General features: G+C 49.5%; 1 protein-coding gene across 1 annotated transcript; it reads right to left on the reverse strand.

The window, feature by feature from the left end:
- Positions 1-56: 56 nt before the first annotated feature.
- Positions 57-22,154, reverse strand: GPRC5A (G protein-coupled receptor class C group 5 member A). The gene is made up of 4 exons (XM_037514315.2): positions 22,026-22,154; positions 7,095-8,038; positions 4,347-4,405; positions 57-4,055 (listed from the first exon to the last, which is right to left on the reverse strand). The coding sequence occupies exons 2-4, from the start codon at positions 8,029-8,031 to the stop codon at positions 3,969-3,971; spliced, it is 1,083 nt and encodes a 360-aa protein (XP_037370212.1). The 5' UTR covers positions 8,032-8,038; positions 22,026-22,154; the 3' UTR covers positions 57-3,968.
- Positions 22,155-23,147: the final 993 nt, after the last annotated feature.

The following is a 23,147-nucleotide window of genomic DNA, read 5'->3' on the forward strand; positions in this document are numbered from 1 at the left end:
GGCAGGAGAGGTCTGCGCGCCATGTGGGACCCTCCTCCGGTGGCCGGGGAGCAGCCGGGGATGGAACCGGCGCCTCAGAGGCTGCGGGCAGCTTCGCAACCCAGCGCTCAACCGCTGCGCCACTGGGGAGGCCCATTTACTTTGTTTTTGTTGAGCCTTGTGAGCTCTTTGTAGATCTTTGTGATCAGTCGGTGCTATTGTGTGCAAAAATTTTCTCCCGATCAGGACACCAATTTTTTTTTCCCTCTTTAGAGGGAAAAAAAGTGTCTGAAATTAAGTATTGGATTTAGAAAAAGCCCAGTAACAGAAATCTAGTCCCGATGTTAGTAACTAATGCCTTCCTCTCAGAGGAAGGCAGTGAGACACCAGTTAAAGAAGCCCTGTGAGCTAGAAGCCTCCACCCTAAGGGACCTGGCAATGTGGGGGGTGCTTGCCGGAGTCAGGCACCCAAATGCTGCCAGCCAACAACTGTGACAGCACCAAGCCCAGCAAAGCACTGTCTGCCCTGGGTGGAAGAGATTCCAGAGAATGACCCCAAGCAGGAGGCCGATTTCTCCACAGCTATGAACGCTGAAGCTGCCATCTCCTTTCTGAAATGCTCCCAAATTTCAGACTGGGGCCGAGGCAGTGGAAAACTGCAAATCTGGCAGCAACAGAAGGAAGTGGGCACAGAAAGATCAGCTGGGCGCAGTTCAGTTCTCAGCTGTAACGACAAGTCTAGAAACGCAGGAAGGAAACCCAGAGACGCTTAGTGGGGAACATGGGTTTTACCAGCACATTTCCAGGACAGGGCTGTACTTTGTTCTGGCACACTTCCCTGACAAAAGCCAATGTCCTCACCCTACAAACACGAGCCGACATTAACAACAACAGCATAGGAGGCCACTCTGTACAGATGCCAGATGGCATGCAGATGAGCTGGGAATACTTTGGAGAATTTCACAAAAATAAGACACAGGCAATAAAACTCTGGCTCAGGAGACAGGGAGCAAATTCTTCAGAGATAATGGGAGGGCACACACAAGCAATTCATACATACAAGCTTTTAAAATATGACTTACTGCCTCAAGCCCACGGAGAAGCTGCAGTTCTGCCTCACACCCCCTGCAGGAAAGCAGCTGTACATGTTTGCTTTTGAGACATGGCGGCCAGAGGGTGATGTCTGAGGTTCTACCGCCATCAAGTGGCAGCATAGGGTATGGCTGCTGTGGACAGCCTCTCACCTAACCTGAGCGCAGAAATGAGCCGCTGGCCCTTTCTCCTCTGACAAGGAAAGAAGAAAGACTGGTTAGCCTCATCTCATGACCACCCATTTATTTCAAGTGAGATGCCATTTTTGGTTCTCAGCCATCAATTAGCTGCCATCACTGAAGGATCAGGTTGGACTAAATCTGTACATTGTATTTCCAGCCAGGTAGAGATGGAGTTACAGGAAGGAATTTGAAGCCCTCTTCTCTGATACCATAGTCATCCTCAGTCCCTGAGGTGTCCCTATTTTAACAAAAGAGTTTAATTATATGCAGAAGACATCAGACCTGAAGACAGGTTAGCAGCGTGGGGGGATGACAAGTGCTGTTAGAAGGGCGCAGTCTTCTCCCACCTGGAGGAAAAAAGAATTCAGTGAGGTGACAGCCTACAGTGACATGGTGAGGTGAGGTGAGGTGAGGTGAGGTGAGGTGAGGTGAGGTGAGGTGAGGTGAGGTGAGGTGAGGTGAGGTGAGGTGACAGTCACACTCTCACAGAGAGGACACCAATTTGTAGAGACAAGTGCCGTTTTCCTGCCCTCTCCTGCTTTTTTTTTTTAAGATTCATTTATGCATACAAGAACTGGGGTACAGGCCTGAGGTGTGGGGGGGTGAGAGGATTCACCAGAGACAGAATGGGGAGCAGAACAGGCAGATTGACTGAAATACACTGCTGAGGAGAGCAGTGGGCGAGACAGGAGAGGTTCTGCTGTGCCATGTGGGTAGCTCCCTGGTCAGGGATCAAACTCGTGCTGCAGAGGCTGCAGATAGCTTCATAGTACTGACGCTTAACCCCTTGTGCCACCAGAGAGGCCCCCTCTCCTGTTTTTAAGGAGCTTGAAGAGGTTGACTGCAGAAGAAGAGATTGACTGGAGGATAACAATCATAGGGACACAAAGGCAGACGACTCTTTTCCCTAGTAAGAAGGCAGACCCAGTGTACATGGTGGCTTCATCTTTTGATCATCCCCCTTTGCTAGGTTGATAGGCTGGAAACCAAAGAAGGAAAGAGGAAGGAAGGCATATATATATTTCTTGAGTACCTGTACTGTGGTCGATGATGTACCTGAAATTATAATGTTTTCTCCTCACAACAAACTTCTCTGGGGTAGGCCTTTTGGAAAAGACAAGGAGAGCTTACAACGATCCAAATTATTATTTGTCATTTCCTCTTTTTAATACAAAACTAGGTTAGTGTCCATGCAAAGCCATGTGGGGAAATAATCAACCCAACTTTGTAGAATGTCAATGTCCCCAATTCAGGCCCCACCCTTCCCTCATGGGTTTCCTTTTGCTAAAAAGCAGAGCATCAGGCTCTTGGAAGGTAACTGCCTGATTCAGATACCAATATTTAAATGTCAATCAGCTTCTGTATCTGGGGATTTATTTTTCCTTCAACAAACAGAGATATCCTACTGGCCCGCCCACAGAGTTATTTCTAGGATTAAGTAAATAATAATTACAAAGTGCCCTGTCTTTGCAAGAGATATTGTGAACTGATTCTGTCAAACAAGGGATGTGGATTTGTCCCCTCCTAGAATTAAATCTCAAGTGAACCATACAACTGGCTTTGAGGCCTCCACCCGGTCTTTCCTGAGCTGCTGACCGCACCCCCAGGCTGCCACTCCTCTGTGGTCCTGGAGCAAAACCTCAGGGCCCACCCCTTCTCTCCATGCTGTTCACCCTCCAAAATTGGGAGAAACGCATCTATCTGGGACATAAGGAGAGACACACAGAGAAGGATCTAGTCCACACCCAGCAGAACTGAACCTTGCCCTTTGGCTCCAACATGAAGTCAGCAGGGCAGTCTGCGGTGCCTCCACCCCATGCCCCATGCCCAGCTTCGCGCCATGCTGCCACCGTGAAAGAATCGCCACCACATCTTTATTGCATCTCTGGTGAGGAGCAGAGAATAACCTCTCATACAAGGACCCCCGTGAGTACATGATGCCCACTGACAGAAGGCAGGAGGTGGGCAGAGCATCGGCCTCTTCACTGAGACCAAGGAACAAGGGGAGCAGAGGTCTTGGGCCCAGGAATGTGTAACAAGGACAGCGCCCAGATTCTCCTGGCAAAGAGAAATGGGCTTCCCGTGCCTGCGAGGTCCCGAAGAACTCCTGGTAAAGCCTGGAGGGGAGATGAGGTCTGAGCAGGCAGCCAGTGTGGGGAAGGTGCAGGGAGGGGTGACCTGGAGGAGCTGCCAGGGCCCCCGCGAGGCCCCGTGTCCAGCAACACCTCAGAGATGAGCCAGTGTCGCGGGTGGGGGGGGGCGGCCTTCAGCCTCTCCCACCAAGGAGAGAGAGGGGAGGGTGCCAGTAAACTGGCTTCCAGTGTAGACTTGGGCAGGATGGGCTGAGGGACAGGCCTGGGCTGTTTGGGCCCAGATCTGAAGTTCTGCTGTGGCCCCGGGAGCCGTGAAAACCCAGCCATGCGTTAGAGTTGCTGGCTGACGCCTGGGCTTTGGTCACAGGTAGGAGGACAGGGAAGCCTAGGAGGCTCCCCTGAGTCCCCTTTTAAAAGGAGGATCCTTAGATTGGGATAAAGGAAGAGACTACCCTGCTAAGAAGCGGCGCCCGATGAGCCAGCATCAAGTCCAGAGCAGGATGGAGGCCCCGCCGCCCAGGAGATGGGATTTCCTGAGAAGACTCTGGACTTCACCCACATCCCTGGAGCTCCCCGCTGGTTCTGCTGACTTCTTGTGTTCGCCCCATGCTTCAGAACAGAGTTAACTGCCCTCTTTTCTTCCCTCATAGTTATTGTAAGGGCTGGCCTGGGCCCGTGGAATGGAGAAATTCTTCTGGGAGGCCCGATTCTGAAAAGGAAGCAACCATTAGGTAAAACCCACTTCCTGGCCATTTCGCTGCAATGCCAACCGGGGCAGGAGTCAAATATTCTATTGGCCTCCACCCTCCCTGAAAGTGCCCCCAACCCTGGAGCCCCACACTCCTATATCCTGTGAGAACCCCTTGAGGCAGGTTAAAGGCAGACACATCCTCCTTTCAAGATGGCCCTTTGGGGTCACAAGAATGACTACATCACTTGTCCCAAAAGACAAGAGTTCAGTACTAACTCTGGGATGGCAAAGGAAAGAGAGCTCACTTACCTGCAGCTGAAAATGGGTGGAGTACGGGGCATACAGGGTGTCACCCAGATCCTCAAGTCCTGAAACAGATGGGGAGTGGCAATAAAAGGGTTAAGGTCCCCTCCTTTGAATTCCCACCTGCTCCCACCCCAGCTGAGTCATTTCTCCAAGCCGAAGTGTTATCCCAATTACCCATTTAATCCGTCACCTCCTGGAGGAAGTGACCCTGTCCCAGCCCAGGACCAGGCATTGACTAAGAACAATAGTGACTGAACAAATGAGTAACAGGCAACACGAGTCGAGTCACTCGGGAAGCAGCTTCTCAGACATCCCTGGAAGCCCACCTCAGTCTGGGACCACTTCAGAAAGATTTTTTTTTTTAAACTTTTTTTTTTTTTTAGATTTATTTATTTATACTATCACTGGGTACAGTCAGAAGCGCGGGAGGGTGAGAGAATTCACCAGAGCCAGAGCGGGGAGCAGAGCAGGCAGAAGGACCGAAGTACACTGCTGAGGGGAGCAGCGGGCAGCAGGAGAGGTCTGCGCGCCATGTGGGACCCTCGCCCGGCGGCCGGGAATCGAACTGGCGCTGCAGAGACTGCAGGCAGCTTCGCAACCCAGCGCTCAACTGCTGCGCCACCAGGGAGGCCCCAGAAGCATTTTTTAAACCAATCTTTTTGGGCACAAGCCAGCCATCTACCCGGACTGAATCTCACTGGGGATTTCCTCATTTCCTTAACTACCCAACAAGGAGAGAACATATTATTTTCTTTGGGAAGGGGCAGAATTTATGACCAACTGTTTTTGTAGGTATCTGGGGGATATCAGAGGAGTTTAAACCCAGGAACAGATGCATAAACACATACAATCACCATGAAGTAATTAAAAGTGCAATAATTAAAAACCCATTCCTTTCCCACCAAATGGATCTTCTCGTTTACTAAATAAATACCTACACACCTATATGTGAGCGACTGTGAAGAACACGAGAATGAAGCAGAATGATGGGGCTACGTGGGAGCTGGGGTGAGACGGAGCCTGCTAAGTGCATGTCAAAGTTCTAAGCTGTTCAGGCAGTGAGTCCTGAGGGAGACTGGGGAATCTTGGCTCAAAAAGGGCAAGAGTAGGGCCTCCCCGGTGGCGCAGCGGTTGAGCGCTGGGCTGCAAAGCTGCCCACAGCCTCTGCAGTGCAGGTTCGATCCCCGGCCACTGGCGAGGGTCCCACATGGCGCGCAGACCTCTCCTGCTGTGCCCGCTGCTCCCCTCAGCAGTGTACTTCGTCAGTCTGCCTGTTCTGCTGCTCCCCGCTCTGGCTCTGGTGAGTTCTCGCACCCTCCCGCGTTTCTGACTGTACCCAGTACTTGTATAAATAAATAAATAAATCTTTTTTTTAAAAAAGGGGGGGGGCAAGAGTAGGAAAAAAGGACACCCTGGAGGCAGAGGCAGGAAAAGGCAGGGACTGTTTGGATGGAGAGCACAGCTCCAGGGCCAGTGGGCTCTGGCCATGCAAAGTTGCACTAAGGAATCCACAGCTGCCGACAATGAGAAGCCAGTGGGGAATGTGAGGGGGAAGGAGTGGTATCCAGGGAAGCAGCTCAGAAGAACAGACCAATGGTGGTGGCCCAGAAAGTGAATGGAAAGAGAGATAAAAGGAAGGAAGACCCATTAGTGGGTGATCACAGTGGGTCCAAGAGAGAGACAAGAGAGTCACAGGAGGGGCCGGGTGGAGAGGTGTCCCCAAGCTTCCCCTGTCCTGCAGGCTCCCAAGCACCCAGCACCTCTCCCCTTCTCACAGCCCAGTGAGAAGGACCTGGGAGCTCTGCACCTCACAGAGAAAAGTGTCAGCTGGTCCTAAGAACCCGGCCTTAATGAGGCCCAGAGACCGGGGACTGGATTCCTGAAGACAAGGGCAGTTCCTGGGTATCAGTTTAGCCTCTTTTTAGGAGAACAACAGAACACTGGCTCCTCAGAACTCCAGGCAAGAGCAAACTTGATTCCTGTATGATTTGCAGATACCATCTCTCCCATGGGGCCAGAGACATGCAATAAAAAAATGCAGCTCTTCAGGCTAAATGGGAATCCTCAGCGGCTTTATGGGATTCCTGCTGGTCTCTGAGAGCAGGGTTTTCTCCCAGAGCTGTGCTCTATGGTCTCTGCTCTTGAATCTATAAAGACCCCACCTTTTTGGAAGGAATACCCAGTTATCACTAAGATCACAGTCATACCTACTTGGCCCAAAGACTTTTTCTAGTCATTCCTTTTCTATCTCTTTGCCCCATCTTATTTTGATTCATAGAAACTACCAGACTCCAGAGGTCAGCTTCTCATTCCACTTGTCTCCAGCTCACTGGATGATTTTTTTTTTTTTTAAAGATTTACTTATTTATTTATACAAGCACTGGGTACAGTCAGAAGCGCGGGAGGGTGAGAGAATTCACCAGAGCCAGAGCGGGGAGCAGAGCAGGCAGAAGGACCGAAGTACACTGCTGAGGGGAGCAGTGAGCGGCAGGAGAGGTCTGCGCGCCATGTGGGACCCTCCTCCGGTGGCCGGGGAGCAGCCGGGGATCGAACCGGCGCTGCAGAGGCTGCAGGCAGCTTCGCAACCCAGCGCTCAACTGCTCACCACTGGGGAGGCCCTCACTGGATGATTTTAAGCAGATCCAAACCTTGGGGACCTTATCTCTGCTACTGGGGTTTTGGCCCAGATAATCCTGCCTGCTCCCAGTGTTACATCCTGCAAGGCATTCTCCACCCAGCCAGGCCCCGTACCATGCATGACTTCCTCCTGTGAGTAGGCTCTGTTCTCCACTCCATAGCTCTGCTTCATGAGTTGAGGTTTGCAGAATGAGTCATCGACAGGGTAATCTGTGGGATTCCGCTGTTTCGTGAGCAGTTGGAACTCGGGTATCACGTAAGTCAACAGGAAGACCCAGCCGTTGGCCACCAAGGCAGAGGCGAGGATGGTATCATCCCACCTGTCCTCGATGGCAGGGATCAACAGCAGCGTGATCCATGCCGCCCAGATGATGATGGACAGGAGCGTGGTGAGGTAGATGTGGGCCGCGTGTTTCTTCCAGCCAGTGAAGGACCCACAGAAGGCAAAAGAGGAGGTGAGGAAGGTCAGGGCCATCAAGAAGATGACATAGGTGAGCAGCAGGACAAAGTCTTCATTGCGCCGGGGACTGGGAAGTTCCTGGAAGATTTCAGTGTGGGTCCTGTTCATGGTAAGGACCATGTACTCAACAGCAATGATGTCCTGGACCAGGCTGAAGCCCACGGCCAGAGCCAGTATCACCAGCAAGGACAGGGGCCTCCTCCCACGCACCAGCTTGGTCAAGTTGAAAGCGTGAGCCAGCAGGCAGGAGAAGCAGAGGGCAAACAGGACGCCGAAGAGGAAGAAGCGTGTGGGCCCTGTGCTCTTGTCCAGCTGGATGATGAAGGCGAAGGTGAGGCCGAAGACCCCCAGCACTCCCAGGAGGAAGAGAAACTGGGTGGGGAGCAACTTCCTTTTGTTGGAGTCTTGCACCTTGCAAATCAGGATGAGCAGAGCCAGCAGGAAGGCCACCGAGGTCACAGCTCCCAGTGCAGCCACCGCCTCTAGGACGATGCCCCAAATTTCGGACATATCACAGAGTCTGTGGTACTTGGGAGCCAGATGCTCACGGCATCCCCGGAATGTAGTGGTTGTAGGGGCTGCTGAGGTCATTGTGGTCCTGCATGAAAGCAAATGGGGGCAGGGGGAGTTGTGAATCTCCTAACAAACTCAGGCACAAAGGACCAAAGATGAGGGGGAAATTGTGTCCGTTTAACCTGAACTATGTTAGATCAGGCGGCTAATGTTTCTCCACCTCTGCTGGCAAATTCCAAAGGCTGATGAAGGGGGAAGGAACTAGTCTCATACAACACCTCCCCAAACCCCCCACACCCGCCATTTTAATATCTGAATACCTTCCCTGAAGCCAGACCACCTAGGCTCACTTCAGAAAATGTCACAAATCACTCTTCACAAATCCCTCACCAAGGTTTCTGGTGTCTTTGGTTAGGGTTTCCTTAGGAAAGAGTGAGCAGGCAAAGAGCTCAGCCTACAGAAAACACTTTAATGGTAAATCTCAACAGTAGTCCCAGGCTTTCTTCCCCTCTGTTTCAGATGTCGTGTGGAAGCACCCCCATCCTCTCCTGGATCAGGGGTTGTGTGGGCTGCCGACTCCTCCCCAGGAGGCCTAACATTCTCAATTCAGCTGCTGGAGCGTCCTCTTCAGCTCTCTCCTCACCTATTTGAAGAGATTTTTTCCCTCCTTAAGATTCATAAGGGGCATCCCTGGTGGTGCAAGGGGTTAAGACACAACCTATGAAGCTATCCTCAAGCACTGGAGCATGAGTTCTATCCCCTGGCCAGGGAGCTACCCACATGGTGCAGCAGACCTCTCCTGCCTCGCCCGCTGCTCCCCTCAGCAGTGTATTTCAGTCAATCTGCCTGTTCTGCTCCCCACTCTGTCTCTGGTGAATCCTCTCATCCCCTCCATTCTCACCTATACCCCAGTTCTTGTATGCATAAATAAATAAATGTTTTAAAAAAAAAAAGACTCATAAGCATGGCTCTGCTAATTGCAAAAAGTGATAGAAGGACTAGTCCCTGTTATCACAGGCTCTTAATTAACTACCTGGAAGGAGGAATTTCCTGGATGATACAAGAATACAAGAGACTCCAACAAGGAGGGGCACCAATAGTGAGTGCTCCTTTTTACTGGGGATCAGACACTCTTATCACCCTTTATCTGTACTACTTAATTCCCAACAGTCACATGTACTAAAAATTATTACCCCTACTTTACGGATGAGGAAAGCTGAGACAGAAAGAGGTCAAGTTACTTGTCCAACACAGTCAGGAAACAGCAGAGGCAGGATTCGAATCCCGGTTATCAGGCTCCGGAATCCATGCTTATAACTCCTACAGGTTTCTATTTTCTTTCTCATTCTCTCTCTCTTTCGCTCCCTCCTTCCCTCATCAGATGCCCCATAAACCAGCCATTCTTGACTCACACTCTCAGTTCAGCCTGGGAAGGATGGGAGTTTCCAGGTAACAGATGACCCACAAGCAGGTAATACCCTTTCCCGCTGGAGGAGCCTCAGAAACTGACATGAATCATAGAAGCGTATGTCCCTCCTGTCCTGAATCTCCACATCTGCATCCGCCTCTGTTCCCACAACCCCCATGTCCAGATTAGATCCCAGGGATGTCCCAAATCCCACTGAAATGTAATTCCAAGGGCTTCAGAGCACAAGTGGGAAGATACTGAGAAATTGGAAGTGAGAAAAGAACACGCATGGTTCTCAACTTCTAAAGTCAGCGCCAGATAAAACAGTGGAATTCAAAATTGCTACAGTTTTAGCAGTTCCTCAACAAACTCTGGTGTTTTCTGAATTAGTTGACTCTTTACAAGTCTCTATGACACAATTCCTTTTGTTCTGCTGTTTGCTCTTTGTACATGGGGGTTTTTTGGCTTGGTTTGGTTTTGCTTCAGCTTTTCTTTTCCTGATAGGATCGCTCAGTCAACAGGGAAAAGCTTTGGATTGAATAGAGGACAAATACAGACCGGAGAGGCGGAGTGAGAAGAAGGGCTGTTTTGTACTGGTATCAAGACACCACCATAAAAAAAAAAAAAAAAAAACACAAAAAACAAAGGGCCTCCCTGGTGGCGCAAGGGGTTGAGCACAGCTCTGTGAAGCTGCCCGCAGCCTCTGCAGAACGAGTTCGATCCCCGGCCAGGGAGCCACCCACATGGCACACAGCAGACCTCTCCTGTCTCGCCCACTGTCCCTTCAGCAGTGTATTTCAGTAGATCTGCCTGTTCTGCTCCCCATTCTGTCTCTAGTGAGTCCTCTGACCTCCCACACCTCTGGCCTGTACCCCAGTTCTTGTATGCATAAATAAATAAATCTTTAAAAAAAAAAAAACATACTCTGGGTTCCCTGGGTATGCCATGGGAGACAGCGTGTACAGAAAGAAATTTGGAAGCAGGGAAGGGTGGAGGGAGGTGGGAAGGGGAAAAGGCACAATGCACCAGCTGGTCCTACCTCGTTCCTTATATCTGAGAAAACAACCAGGAGTTCTTCAGCACAGACCCAGGAATGCTTATAAACAGGATTTCTAAGGTGAGCCAGCCTTTGTGGGTGCTGTGACCAACCCAGGAGAAAACACCCTCCCCCTCCGTCTGTCCTTCAAGATAACCCAGGAGGCAGAGACCAGCACAGCGAAATCAAAACAAGCCTCGCTCCTGACTGCCTTGGCTCATGAGCCTCCTCCTCGGTGCAGACATATAAAATCACAGGCCCTGAAACATGCAGAGTCACCTTTTCGTTTAGGTGAGCATCATCACACCAGAACTATGTCATTCGCATCACTTCCACAAAAAAAAAAAAAAAAAAACCAGGCTCTCTCCTGTCTCGTCTGTTGCTCCCCTCGGCGGTATATTTCAGTGGATCTGCCTGTTCTGCTCCCCACTCTGTTTCTGGTGAATCCTCTCACCCTCCCTCCCACCCCCCATAGCTATGGCCTATATCCCAGCTCTTGTATGCATAAATAAAAATAAATCTTTTAGGGCCTCCCCGGTGGCGCAGCGGTTGAGCGCTGGGTTGCGAAGCTGCCCGCAGCCTCTGCAGCGCCGGTTGGATCCCCAGCTGCTCCCCGGCCACCGGAGGAGGGTCCCACATGGCGCGCAGACCTCTCCTGCCGCCCGCTGCTCCCCTCAGCAGTGTACTTCGGTCCTTCTGCCTGCTGTGCTCCCCGCTCTGGTGAATTCTCTCACCCTCCCGCGCTTCTGACTGTACCCAGTGCTTGTATAAATAAATAAATAAATCTTTAAAAAAATAAAATAAAATAAATCTTTTAAAAAAACATATCTCAATATGTGTACTAGATACAAGTGTACCTTGTATCTGCACACACACATACATGAATGATTACTATGTATGTGTTAAAATATTACAGGTAGGCTGTGTTGGAATAAATCAACATCAGGTAGAGCTTAACTCTACCTTCCTAACTTTTTCATGAAATTTAGCTCTCCAAGCTTCACTTTGTATCAGACGGTCATTCATTCACCAAATATTCACTGAGTGCCATGGGGTGCCCATCATTATTCCAGAAGCTCAGTGTTAAAAAGGAAAGCAGATGTGTTTCCTGCCATAGTTTCCTGCCACTTCTGCCTCAGGCTCCTCATGGCCCAGAGGTCTGTCACCTGGACCCTACCCCACAGAAACTACCCCCAAGTCGTCCCCACCATGACCCAGCAGGGAGCAAAGAATGGTATGTCCCACCACTACAAGGCAAAGCAGAAGGAGAAACAGGAGGGGGAAAAAAGGCACATGAGATTCAGATATAGGTAACCCTCAAATACTAGTACAATAGAGCCCCCCCAAGTGCGTGGAGGGGGGAGACTGAAACCACAGGTGGTCCCAGCTCTATCTGCTAAGCCTTTTTTCTATACAGATATCCCCGTGATAAAGTTTAATCTAGAAATCAGGCACAGTAATAGATTAGCAACACTAACTCATAATAGAACAATTACAAGAACAGGCAATATGTGCAATGAACTAAGAGGTCACGGCCTTTCCGGAGAATGAGTCAGGTGACATTTACAGCCATCACTTCTGAAGAGGCTGAGAAGACTGAGCCTGTGAATGAAAGTGGTAATCTCTAATCCACTCCCCAAACTCCATGCTGCTAGTTGGGTCAAAGGTCAACATTGCTCTGTGCTGCTGAGGGAGGGGGGCAGGACCTGGAGCCCCAGTACTGTGAGTAGCTCCTTGCACAAAGTCAAAGGCTGGGAACCCAAAGACCTTAGAGCCCCTGGACTCAAGAATCCTCATCATCTTTGTTGGACACATTTTTTTTTTTAGGAGCAAAGGAAAACTTTCCCATTTTGTAAATATTTAATGTTCTGTTCATTTGATTGTGAATGCTGAACGTCAGCTATTCTATGGGGGGGTGTTTTATTATACTTTGTTAAAAAGGACAGACAGATGGTACATTTTCAAAATGTTTTTTTTGAATACATTGAATGCACTGAAAATGGAAATTAAAAAATAAAAAGTTATGTGAATCTGGGCCTCCCTGGTGGCACAAGGGGTTAAGCACAGCATTATGAAGCTGTCCACAGCCTCTGAAGTACCAGTTCGATCCCCAGCCAGCTAGGGAGTTACCCACATGCCACAGCAGACCTCTCCTGTCTCGCCTGCTTCTCCCCTCAGCAGTGTATTTCAGTCTGCCTGTTCTGCTCCCCACTCTGTCTCAGGTGAATCCTCTCACCCCCAGCACCTCTGACCTGTACCCCGTTCTTACATACATAAATAAATCTTTCCAAAAAAGTTATGGAAATCTCCCTCTCCCGGTCTCTCATCCGCTCTCTCACAGAATATCTCACTGTATGTAATATTTTAGATAATGGAAACCACATATAAGTAGACCATAGAAGGGACCACTATATGCAAAGTCTGATCAGCCTTACCCGCTGCTGTCCATGCTGTGGTGCCCGGGGAGGGCAGCAGATGCACCCTGGTCCAGGCCCCAGTGCAGAAGAGGAGGAACCTAGTCTGCCAGGACCAGAGAAAGGCCCAAATCCCGTGCATTTCATCTTGGCTCCCTTCACCCTACCGCTGACTCCCTGGAATTACTCATCAGGGTGGTGTCTGGCAGAAAAGGCATTTTCCTCTCCCCTTTGTTCTGTCATCTACGGATCCTCCCTACCAGCTGTACCAGCCCCACCCCAGGTAGGACAGTTACTGGAGAAGTGGTTGATATTAGAAGACCTGATAATTAGAAAGGACTTCGAGCCTAATCACTGGAAATCTTGACAGAGATCGATGAGAACTGAAGGACCGTTCAGGTACTGGACAGAGACAATCAGGGAGATATCTCCTGCTCCGAGTTGGACTTGTGGGGCAAGAAGGATCCCAGAGCCTCCTGACACCTGCAGGCAAGGGTCCAAAAATGATCAGTGGTGTGCAGAGGGGAGAAAACCAGCTTCCCCCAGTTTTACTTCCACCTCCCAACCCCAATCATGCCAGCAAGCTAGATAAACAGTCCCCAAAATGCCTTTAAACCCTGGCATTTTAAAATGTTTATGCGATGTTTATGTTTTTATAACAGAAATTTTCAAGCATACTCAAAAATAAATACTACAGTGGAGGTCCATGTACTCAACACTTGCTTTCAAGAATTACTAAATTGGGACTCCCTGGTGGCACAAGAGGTTAAGATGTAACCTATGAAGCTATCCATAGCCACTGCCGCACAAGTTTGATCCCTGGCCAGGGAGCTACCCACATGGCTCAGCAGACCTCTCCTGTCTCGCCCGCTGCTCTCCTCAACAGTGTATTTCAGTAGATCTGCCTGTTCTGTTGCCCACTCTGTCTCTGGTGAATCCTCTCACCACCCCCCACCTCTGGCCTGTACCCCAGTTCTTGTATGCAAAAATAAATAAATCTTTAAAAAAAAAAGAATTACTAAAAATTCAAAAATTCTCAATATGGCCAATTTTCCTTCATACACATCCCTAGATGTGCAATCCAATACAACTCACTAGATTATCTGCAAGCAATTCTCAGACAGCAGATCATTTTATCCACAAATAATTCAATAGGTCTCATTCAAAGATAAAGCTCCTTTTAACATAACCACACTTTAAAAATTAACAACAAATCTTTAACATCAAATATCTTGCTAAGGTTCATTTTCCCAACTCACTCACAAACATGTTTTTGAAAACTTACTAAATATTCTTTTGATTTGAGTGACTAATTTTTCTGGAATTATCTTAATTCAGAGCTGTCAGCCCTTCTTCACCCTTCTCACCATGTCAGGAATTGAGCAACAGAGCAAAATGTCCTGGGTCCTTCAATTTTAATGGGAGGAGAGGAAAACACAGAAACTTCCTTAACCAGCAAGTCTGCGCTGAGAATATGCTGCGTGCCCTGGAAAGACACCAGGGAAGGGGCTGGGTGTGGAGTTCGGGGACAGGGTTCCGAGAAGCTGAAAAGGACTTCTAGAAAGCAGGATTTGAGCAGGAAAAGGGTAGCAATCAGCATTTGGGAATACAAACTGCCAAGAGCTAGAGAATCAGCCTCCGGAAGAGCCTCCAGGCTAAAGCTAGAAAAAGAAATGGAGTAAAGACTCAGAGCTCAGTGGACACCACGATAGCCACAAAATCAGGGACCAAGGGGTCAACCAAGTAAGGACTTGCTCCAACAAAGACCCACACAGTAAAGAGGTCTTCGAAGTCATCCTCACCCTGGGTCAGCCAGCTCCCGCACCTGACTCACCGACCCTCACACCCCCTGATGATGGCGCGCATGTCATTCTCAAGCCTGTCCTGCAACGGAATGAACTGAGGCCCAAGTTAGCTGCTCTCCAAAGTCACGCGGCTTGTGAGTGGAAGGGCCAGGATTCGGACCAGAATTCTGACTCCAGTGTCAGAGGTGTTAACACAACAGCCCCTTTGTCTGGCAGGAAATGACCAGGAGGGACCTGCCGGTTAGAAATGGGGGTGACGGCAGCCGTACACGGGTGCTCTGGTAGGTGTGCAGAGAAGCAGAGCCCCGCTGTGAGCTGCGTCAACTGTACTGTGAAGCATTTCCCCAAATTCCCACAGCGGCAGGAAATGGCTGTGCCCGCAGGCGCTCTACTGTCGGAGACAGGGGAGGCAGGAGGGAAGACGAGAAGAGGAGAAAGTGGAGCAGGTGGCATCCGAGAGGTCGCCCATTTGTGGACCTGAGGCAGTGGCGCTGAAATCAATGTACCCTCCACCACCAAGTTGGGAAAAGGCTAAGAAATCCCTGGTCCACGTTAGCCAACCCATCACCCAACCCTAGTGACTCCACTTCTTCAGCACCTCCCGGTAGGTCCACTTCTCCCGGCCCTATATCATACCACTGCCCTCTGCACCTGGACCACCTCAGGAGCCCCAGGCTTGTCACTTCTGACCATTCTATTGCCACCAGGGAAGATCCCTGCACCCTCAAAGGCTCTGATAAGGCAGGACTGCCTGGTTAAGTGTCTCTCCCCAGCCTCTGGCCTCGCACAGGACACACAGCAGGGACCTAACCAGGATGGACGCAGGGGTGTGTGGCTAGTGCTTGCTTGTAGAAGTGGGGCCAGGCTGGGGGGAGGGGTGGCTGCTCAGTGCAAGGGTGGGGCAGGCTGTACCTGGTTTCTGCACAAGTCCCCTGTTTGCTGCCCCCCTGCCCCCAGCCCACACCCTCCTTTTGGGGACTGTTGAAAATTGCACTTTGGGTCTGAGGTAAGGGGCGCTGGGTCATGCCTGAGCCCTGCCCTGTTCCCCTTTAAGTGACTCCAGGTGTCTCCTGGGTTTCCCAAAAAGCAGAGAGGAATTTACTGGAATTCAGTCCTAGAATGACACCCAGTAACAGTGACTAAACCCCGCATGTTGGAGGAAGATGGTGAGGTTGTAGTGTGTGTGGTGTCTGGTCTTGGACATGGGAAAGGCCTTTGAGTCATAAGGGTGAGACCCCCTATACTTACTCCAGCTGCTCACCGAGCAAACCACTCACTGTCCAACCATCCAGGACGCCACCCCCAGACCCTGACATCACTGGGCGTTGCCGTAAACCCTTTTGGAATGAGTAAGATTTGAGAGAAAGGTCAAAAAAGAAAGGGGGGAGGGAGAAGAGGAGGAGGAAGAAGAACAACAACAAAAGGAGGAGAAAAGGGGAAGAGGAAGAGGGGAGAAGCAGATACTGGGGTCAATGCCAAGCCCCATCATCCTGCTCCTTTCAGAAGGGGTTCAGCTGCTGACGTGTTGACAGCTCACTGCCTCCACCCTCTCCTCTACAAAATGAGGGCAGGGGCCCTGAACTGGGTGATCTGAGCTCATGTCCAGGCCCTCGGGGGAGCTGAAAGAAGACAATTTCCAAATCTCTTTCTCCCTCCCCTTCACTTTCCTGGCCCCAGCTCTTGTAATTAAAAAATGATGTGCCAAAACTTCTGACCAAACCCCAAATCAGAGCTGGGGGTGAACCTGAAGGGTGTGAGCATAAGCCAAGGAGAGGGGCTCCAGGGGGACACTCACCTGCAGGACAAAGTCACAGGCCACCAGAGCAGTCCTGACCCTAGCTATGGCCTTGACTGACACACAGCACAGGCTGGTGAGCAAGGACTACGCCAGCATCTGAGGAGTCTCCCAGCTTCTAGCATCTGTCTCCAAGACTCATCTTTTCCACCAAAGAGGTGGGAAAGGTACTGGCAGTTACTACACCTAGACCAAGAAGGCCAGAGTCTGCGCCAAGAACTCCATGAGCCTAAACCTTGCCATTAAATAAATTCCCGAGATCATGGAACTCTTAAAAGTCACACTACTGGACACCAGCATATGCTGAGCCCCTTTCACCCCCCACACCTCTTCCCTGTACCCCAGTTCTTGTATGCATAAATAAATAAATCTTTTTTTAAAAAAAGCACCTGGACATGTGGGACTGGATCTCAGGGGAGGTCTGGGCTGTAAGAAGAGGAGTCACGGGCACCTGAAGCCTTGAGAAGAGACACAACCCCAGAGGAAACACGGACGGAGAGGTAGAGGGTCAAAGACAAAACTACAGGAAATACCATCTCATCCAAGCAGGAGTGGGCAACAGAGGTTGAAAAGAAATTGTTGGGGATTAGTAAAAGAACTAAGCCCATGTGGTTTCCCAGAAGTCAGAAGCAGTTCAAAAAAAAAAAAAGAGAGAGGTGAGTGGGATAAATGTTACAATAAGAGAAAGCTGGGAAGGGACCTTTGGATTTAGCAGCTAAAAAGCATATTTGATCCCGGGCCAACCAGGGAGCTACCCACATGGTGCGGCAGACATCTCCTGTCTCACCCACTGCTCCCCTCAGCAGAGTATTCCAGTCAGTTTGCCTGTTCTGCTCCCTGCTCTGTCTTTGGTGAGTCCTCTCACCCCCCCACACACACACCTCTGGCCTGTACCCCAGTTCCTGTATGCATAAAAAATAAATCTTTTTTTTTAAAGCGTATTCGCAATTTTCCCTCTTACAACAGATTCAGGCTTTTCTCCAACTAATCCTCCTACTCCTCTCCTCCCACCCTCTAAACTCTCCACCTCTATGCAATGCAAGAAAATCCTCCCAGAGTATTTTCGATCTGGAAGGGAATTGAGCCTCGTCTGAGGTCATCTCCCACAAAGCCATGTTCTTTGCCTTAGTTTATGCCTTATTCACCAGCCAAAAAGACCCTTCTCCTCCTGTTCTGCATCCATTTGCCATATTTTTTGAAACTTGGCCCCAAACTTACCTCTATGGGTTTTTTAAATGATTAATCCCGTCTCATTTTAAGTGTGTGGGTCTCTTCATAGTTTTTGCAAGTAAATACTTCTTGGCACTCAAGTTTTTCCCAATATATATAAAAACACATGGATATCAGTGCCTATCGGAGAACAAGCTTCTTTGGCAAAGAGAACAAATCTCCGATTTTTTGGTCTCCCCTTGTTATGTCCTCTGCCCAGTAGTTGCTGAGCAAATGTTCTGAACTAAGACTGACTGCTGAATATTTACTCAAAGCAAGTTATTTATTAGCAAGTGTGAGTAATGGGGAGGAAGGCTTTTTGGAGTTGACTATGTGCTGATGCTAAAGCCTGTATTTTCATCTAAGCTGGATTCTAAGACAAGGGTGGAGTACCACAGAATGCCTCAACGCTTGATGAAAAATAAATTATAAACTGAAAGTATCTACAGGGAAATCTCCAGAATTCCCTATACTGGGTAGCCACCCCAATTCTGATGACGTGAAAGTGATGCATCATATTAACAACTTATGAATAACATCTGAATAATCTCAAAGAATTGTGTTTCTATGTAGTAACAAAGAGAAAATAAATTATCCTATCACCACAGGTGGACCTAAACAAGTATAACAGCATTGTTCATCCCAATTTTTTTTTTAAAGATTTATTCATGCATACAAGAACTGGGGTTCAGGCCAGATGTGCAGGAGGGTGAGAGGATTCACCGGAGACAGAGCAGGGTACAGAACAGGCAGACGGACCGAAAGCACTGTTGAGGGGAGCAGCGGGTGAGACAGGAGAGGTCTGCAGCACCATGTAGGCAGCTCCCTGGCCAGCCGGAATGGAACCCACACTGCAGAGGCTGTGGACAGCTTCACTGCGCTGCGCTCAACCCGCTGTGCCACCAGGGAGGCCCCATCCCAATTTCTTTAACTTTGGGATAAAGTCGTTTGCGGGGAGTATTACCATCTTCCTCTCTTCTAAGCAAAGCATATGGACTTTAGATTCATGTAAACTAAATGACTGACCAGAATATAAAATAAAGTACTGGAAAACATTTTTTAACTTAAAATTTTAAGTGAAATTTCCAAATCTATAAGGCCCAGAATTTTAAGAAATAAAATTTCCAGAAAGTGGGATAAAATGAAGTCCTCGACTTATACACTATCTCAAAGACTCCTTCCTTTAAGTATTTTATTTCAGTATATAAAGGTGGAATCTCCATGTTCAATCCAACAAGTCCCAAACTAAACTCATCATCTCTTCTTACAAATCTGTACGTCTAAGCCCTGATCAGTACTACCATCCATTCAGCTGCCTAGCAAACCTAAAAATACAATATATACATACTAGCTGATGTGAGAGAAGATGGAGAGAGACCAGCTGGCAAAAAAAAAAAAAAAGGGGCCTCCCCGGTGGCGCAGCGGTTGAGCGCTGGGTTGCGAAGCTGCCCGCAGCCTCTGCGGCGCCGGTTCGATTCCCGGCTGCTCCCCGGCCACCGGAGGAGGGTCCCACATGGCGTGCAGACCTCTCCTGCCGCCCGCTGCTCCCCTCAGCAGTGTACCTCGGTCCTTCTGCCTGCTCTGCTCCCCACTCTGGCTCTGGTGAATTCTCTCACCCTCCCGCGCTTCTGACTGTGCCCAGTGCATGTATAAACAAAACAAGCGAACGAACAAACAAATAAATAAATAAATGAAACATGCCTCTATTTAAAAAAAAAAAAAAAAAAGACAATTAGCCAGCAACTTTCATTACAACAAATGTAACTGTTTTGTTCTGGGAGAAAAAAAAAAAAAAAACTATAGCTATAAAAAAAAACCTCACCTAAAACTGGATTCAGAAAGGCTGCAAGCAAAAAGGAAGGAAAGATGTGAAAATAAATGCAAAAAGAAAATAATAAATAATGCTTAGATAGCTGATATTGTGTATGTATTGATAAAAAGTTAAATACCTTTAAATTATTTAAAAAAAGAAGAGCTGAGGTATGATATCATACAAAGTTTCCATCAAAGCAAAATGGGCCAAAAAGCTTACTTCATAATAATTAGGCTACTCAACACTGAAGACAACCATCATAAACTTTATGCACTAAATAGTACAAAATACATAAAATTAAAACTACCATGAATATAAGAAGAAATTAAAATCAATGCTATCGTTACAGGAAATGTTAATATTTCTTTAACAGTCCTCTCAGCAGATAAAAATCAAGAAAATGACCAAAATAGGGTAAGTTCTTATTCATGCCTAATGGATACTTTAATCAAAATATTCTATATCACATTAAATGTCTATTATTAGCCAAATAATTCAGATCCTATAAATTTGTGATCAGCAAACATTTTCTATAAACAAAGTAGTTTACACTTGGTAGGCCATACCCTTGTAGCCAAGAGCAGCCATAAATAATGGACAGACAAGTGAGCATGGCTGCGTTCCTGTAAAACTTTATTTATAAAAATAGACTGTGGGGTCTCCCCTGGTGGCGCAGCAGATGAGCGCTGGGCTGCGAAGCTGCCCACAGCCTCTGCAGCGCCAGTTCGATCCCCGGCCACCAGCGAGGATCCCACATGGTACGCAGACCTCTCTGCCACGCCCACTGCTCCCCTCAGCAGTGTATTTCTTCGGTCTGCCTGTTCTGTTCCTCGCTCTGGCTCTGGTGAATTCTCTCACCCTCCCGCGCTTGTATACCCAGTGCTTGTATAAATAAATAAATACATCTTTAAAAAAAATAGACTGTGGCACATTTGACCCAGTTTAGAGACCTCTGCTCTATATTATTGCTTCTATTGAAGTAGCCATGAAACCTTTCCTAAAACAAGAATATTTGAGACTACAAAAAAAAACACCTAAAATAAGAAATGTACAGGTGATATATTCTGACTAGAAGGTGACAAAAACAGCAATAAGAGTAGAAACAAACTACTTGGAAAATCAGAGTTCCCCTCAAGCAAAACCACCATTCAATGCATTGTTTCTACAACTTTAGCCATGCCACCATGTCATTTCCTGCCTGTTTCCTCAGCTCACTCCATGGGTTTTTAAATAGCAGTGGGCGTGAATACAAACTCTCAGAATGAGAAGGGAAAAATCTTACAGTCAAAGTTCTTCTTCACACTCTGTTTTCAATTCCCACTAAGGAGTGGAATACAAAAAGGCAGACCCCAGAGAGGACGCCCAGATCCAGAGGGGCTGAAATCTCACCCTTGGGGAGGAACTAGGCTTGGCCCAGGTTCGAGGAGAAGCTCTAGGCCCAGAGCCCTCTGCTCAGTTACAGGGCTGGTCCTGAAGAGCGGGCTTGAGTCATCAGGCTTTCTGACTCGAGGTTCAGGTCACTTCCCAGGAATGTTCTGCTCCTTCTGAGTTCTGCTCATTCCATTCTGCCCCTGGAGCTCACTCCATACCCTGGGAGGAATCTTCCTCTCACTCAGGTAACACTCTCCTGACACCTGCCCTCACCCACTCCTTCTTTCTCCTGGGAACAGGTAGTGCACAGACTCTGAGGGTGGAAGGCTGACTTCCTTTCTCACCCTCCCACGGACCCCAGCCCATTGTATCTGAAGCGGCTCAAGTATTCCCCTTCAGGCAAGAACCCACAGCCTGGGTGATTCAACCAACCCTTCAACAGGTGTGGCATTTACAGAGCCCTCTGGAAACAAGTCAGGAATGGAGAGTTCTTCAAATTTCTTGGCCATAAACAGCCCTGAACTATCAGACCGTCTTGGTCAGCTTTGGGGTCATTCTGGAGTCGTTCCTAGTTGCTGCCAGAGGTGGGCTTCAACTTCTGTCTCTGTGGAGCAAAACAACCCAAGGGACATCAAAAGAGGGGATGCTGAAGAGCTGAGGCTGTGGGGTGCCAAACTCACACCAAGAAATGAGGTTCAGGTGAGAGATTCTAGAATCCACTTCTTAAAATTCAGAAGGGCGCACTGGCAGTGGGAGGACAGCATAAAGGCGAACTTCTTACATGGTCAAGCTGCAGTTGGCACCATCTCTCTCCTGCTGCACCCCTCTTGTTCCCATCCCGCTTCACCCCAGTCCCTAAGAATTGCTCACTCTTTCCTCTTCCCCTGAAAGGACCGATCTCTAAGAACTGCTTACCTCCTGCCTTGCCAGATCCCATCTACTCAGAGCTCCCACAGAACGTGTAAGATTAGAAACTGTTACCGCGGTTCTCTCTCTGCTCTGCGCCTAGCTTAGCCTGGAAAGCCCAGAGGGTATTTCTGAGTTGTGTTCAACTGGAGGATCGCCTTTCCTGGGACATTTTTTTTTGTCCTCGCCAGCTTAAGTTTCTTTACCAGGATTTTCCTCCTCTAGTATCCCACCCCTCCCCAAGACGCACCCCCCCACCCCCCCAGGATTTAAATCCGAGGCGGGGCGCCCTGAGCTGCGCGCGCTGCAACTTACCCTTGCGCCTCGGCCTTGGCGGGTGAACTTGGGCTGCTTCCCGCGCTAAGAGGCAGCCCTGGAGCCCCTCGGCGCTGGGGGAGCCCACGGGTGGCGATCGCGCCCTCGCGGCGCCGAGCTGTTATAAAGGCGCCGTCGCGGAGGGAGGGAGGGAGCGAGCGAGGAGGTGAGCGGAGGGACAGGGGGCGGGAGAGGGTCAGCGGGGAGCCACGCCCATTCCAGCTCCTGGGCCCTGCGCGCTGTTATGAAAATAGAGTCCCCGAGGCAGGGGACGAGCCAAAAGCCGCCTGACGTCAGCAGCACAGTCACCCTTGACATCGGTGGGGAGGTGGGCGCGGTGGGGGGGACCCGGGCCTGGCCCGCCCCGAGCATGACTCCTCCGAGACGCGCGCTCCGGAGGGGCCTCGGGCACCGGCTAAGAAGGGGCCGCGAGGAACCTGCTCTGAATCAGCCCCCCCAGATGTCACTTAGGGGGGCAAGCCACACCCCCTCCCCGCGGGGCTCCCGTCTGCTCTGGGCAAGCTGGGGAGGCTGGAGGTTGGCGAGGTTGGGGTGGGTGTGGGTGTGTGTGTGTGTGCAAGCTGGGGAGGCTGGAGGTTGGCGAGGTTGGGGGTGTGTGTGTGTGTGTGTGTGTGTGTGTGTGTGTGTGTGTGAGCAAAGGATCAAGACACACCGCTACCTACCTACAGAAGACTGACCCCCAAGTTGCCTTTCCACCTTTCCAGTGGGAAAAGTGAACTTTTATCCACTCTTCCCTTAGCTTAGCCTTTCTCTCTATCACTGTCACCCTCACTGCCTTCCAGGATGGGAGACAGAGCTGGGAAAAGGAGACCACCACCCACTCAGGGCGCCCAGCCAAAGTGAGGCAGGGACCAAGAAAAACTTCCTCCCATCCACAGTAGCTCCCCAACCCCTCCAGTCAGACTCTCTGCCGGCCAGGTGCACCTTAGTGCTGGCCACGGCTGGGAGAGGGCACCCTCCCTTCAGTAAGCTTGACACTGCTGTTGGGATGAGAACGGGACACCTGATAAAGTTATGAAATAAAAGACTTTGCCTTTGCAGCCCGGTCCCCCGCCCTCCAGTGCCTGCTTCTCTTCCACTATCAAGCCAATCCTACTGAAA

Source organism: Talpa occidentalis, unplaced genomic scaffold, assembly GCF_014898055.3.
Source record: "Talpa occidentalis isolate TD23 unplaced genomic scaffold, MPIMG_talOcc4v2.1 talOcc4.16, whole genome shotgun sequence".
NCBI classification, from domain to species: Eukaryota; Metazoa; Chordata; class Mammalia; order Eulipotyphla; family Talpidae; genus Talpa; species Talpa occidentalis.

Excerpts from the sequence above, each read along its gene's own strand:
- GPRC5A (XM_037514315.2), bottom strand. The coding sequence starts at position 8,031 with ATGACCTCAGCAGCCCCTACAACCACTACATTCCGGGGATGCCGTGAG. Across the intron at positions 4,406-7,094 it reads ACAGGAGGAAGTCATGCATG|GACTTGAGGATCTGGGTGAC; the intron begins GTACGGGGCCTG and ends CATCTGTTTCAG. Across the intron at positions 4,056-4,346 it reads CCACCCATTTTCAGCTGCAG|AATCGGGCCTCCCAGAAGAA; the intron begins GTAAGTGAGCTC and ends CTTCCTTTTCAG.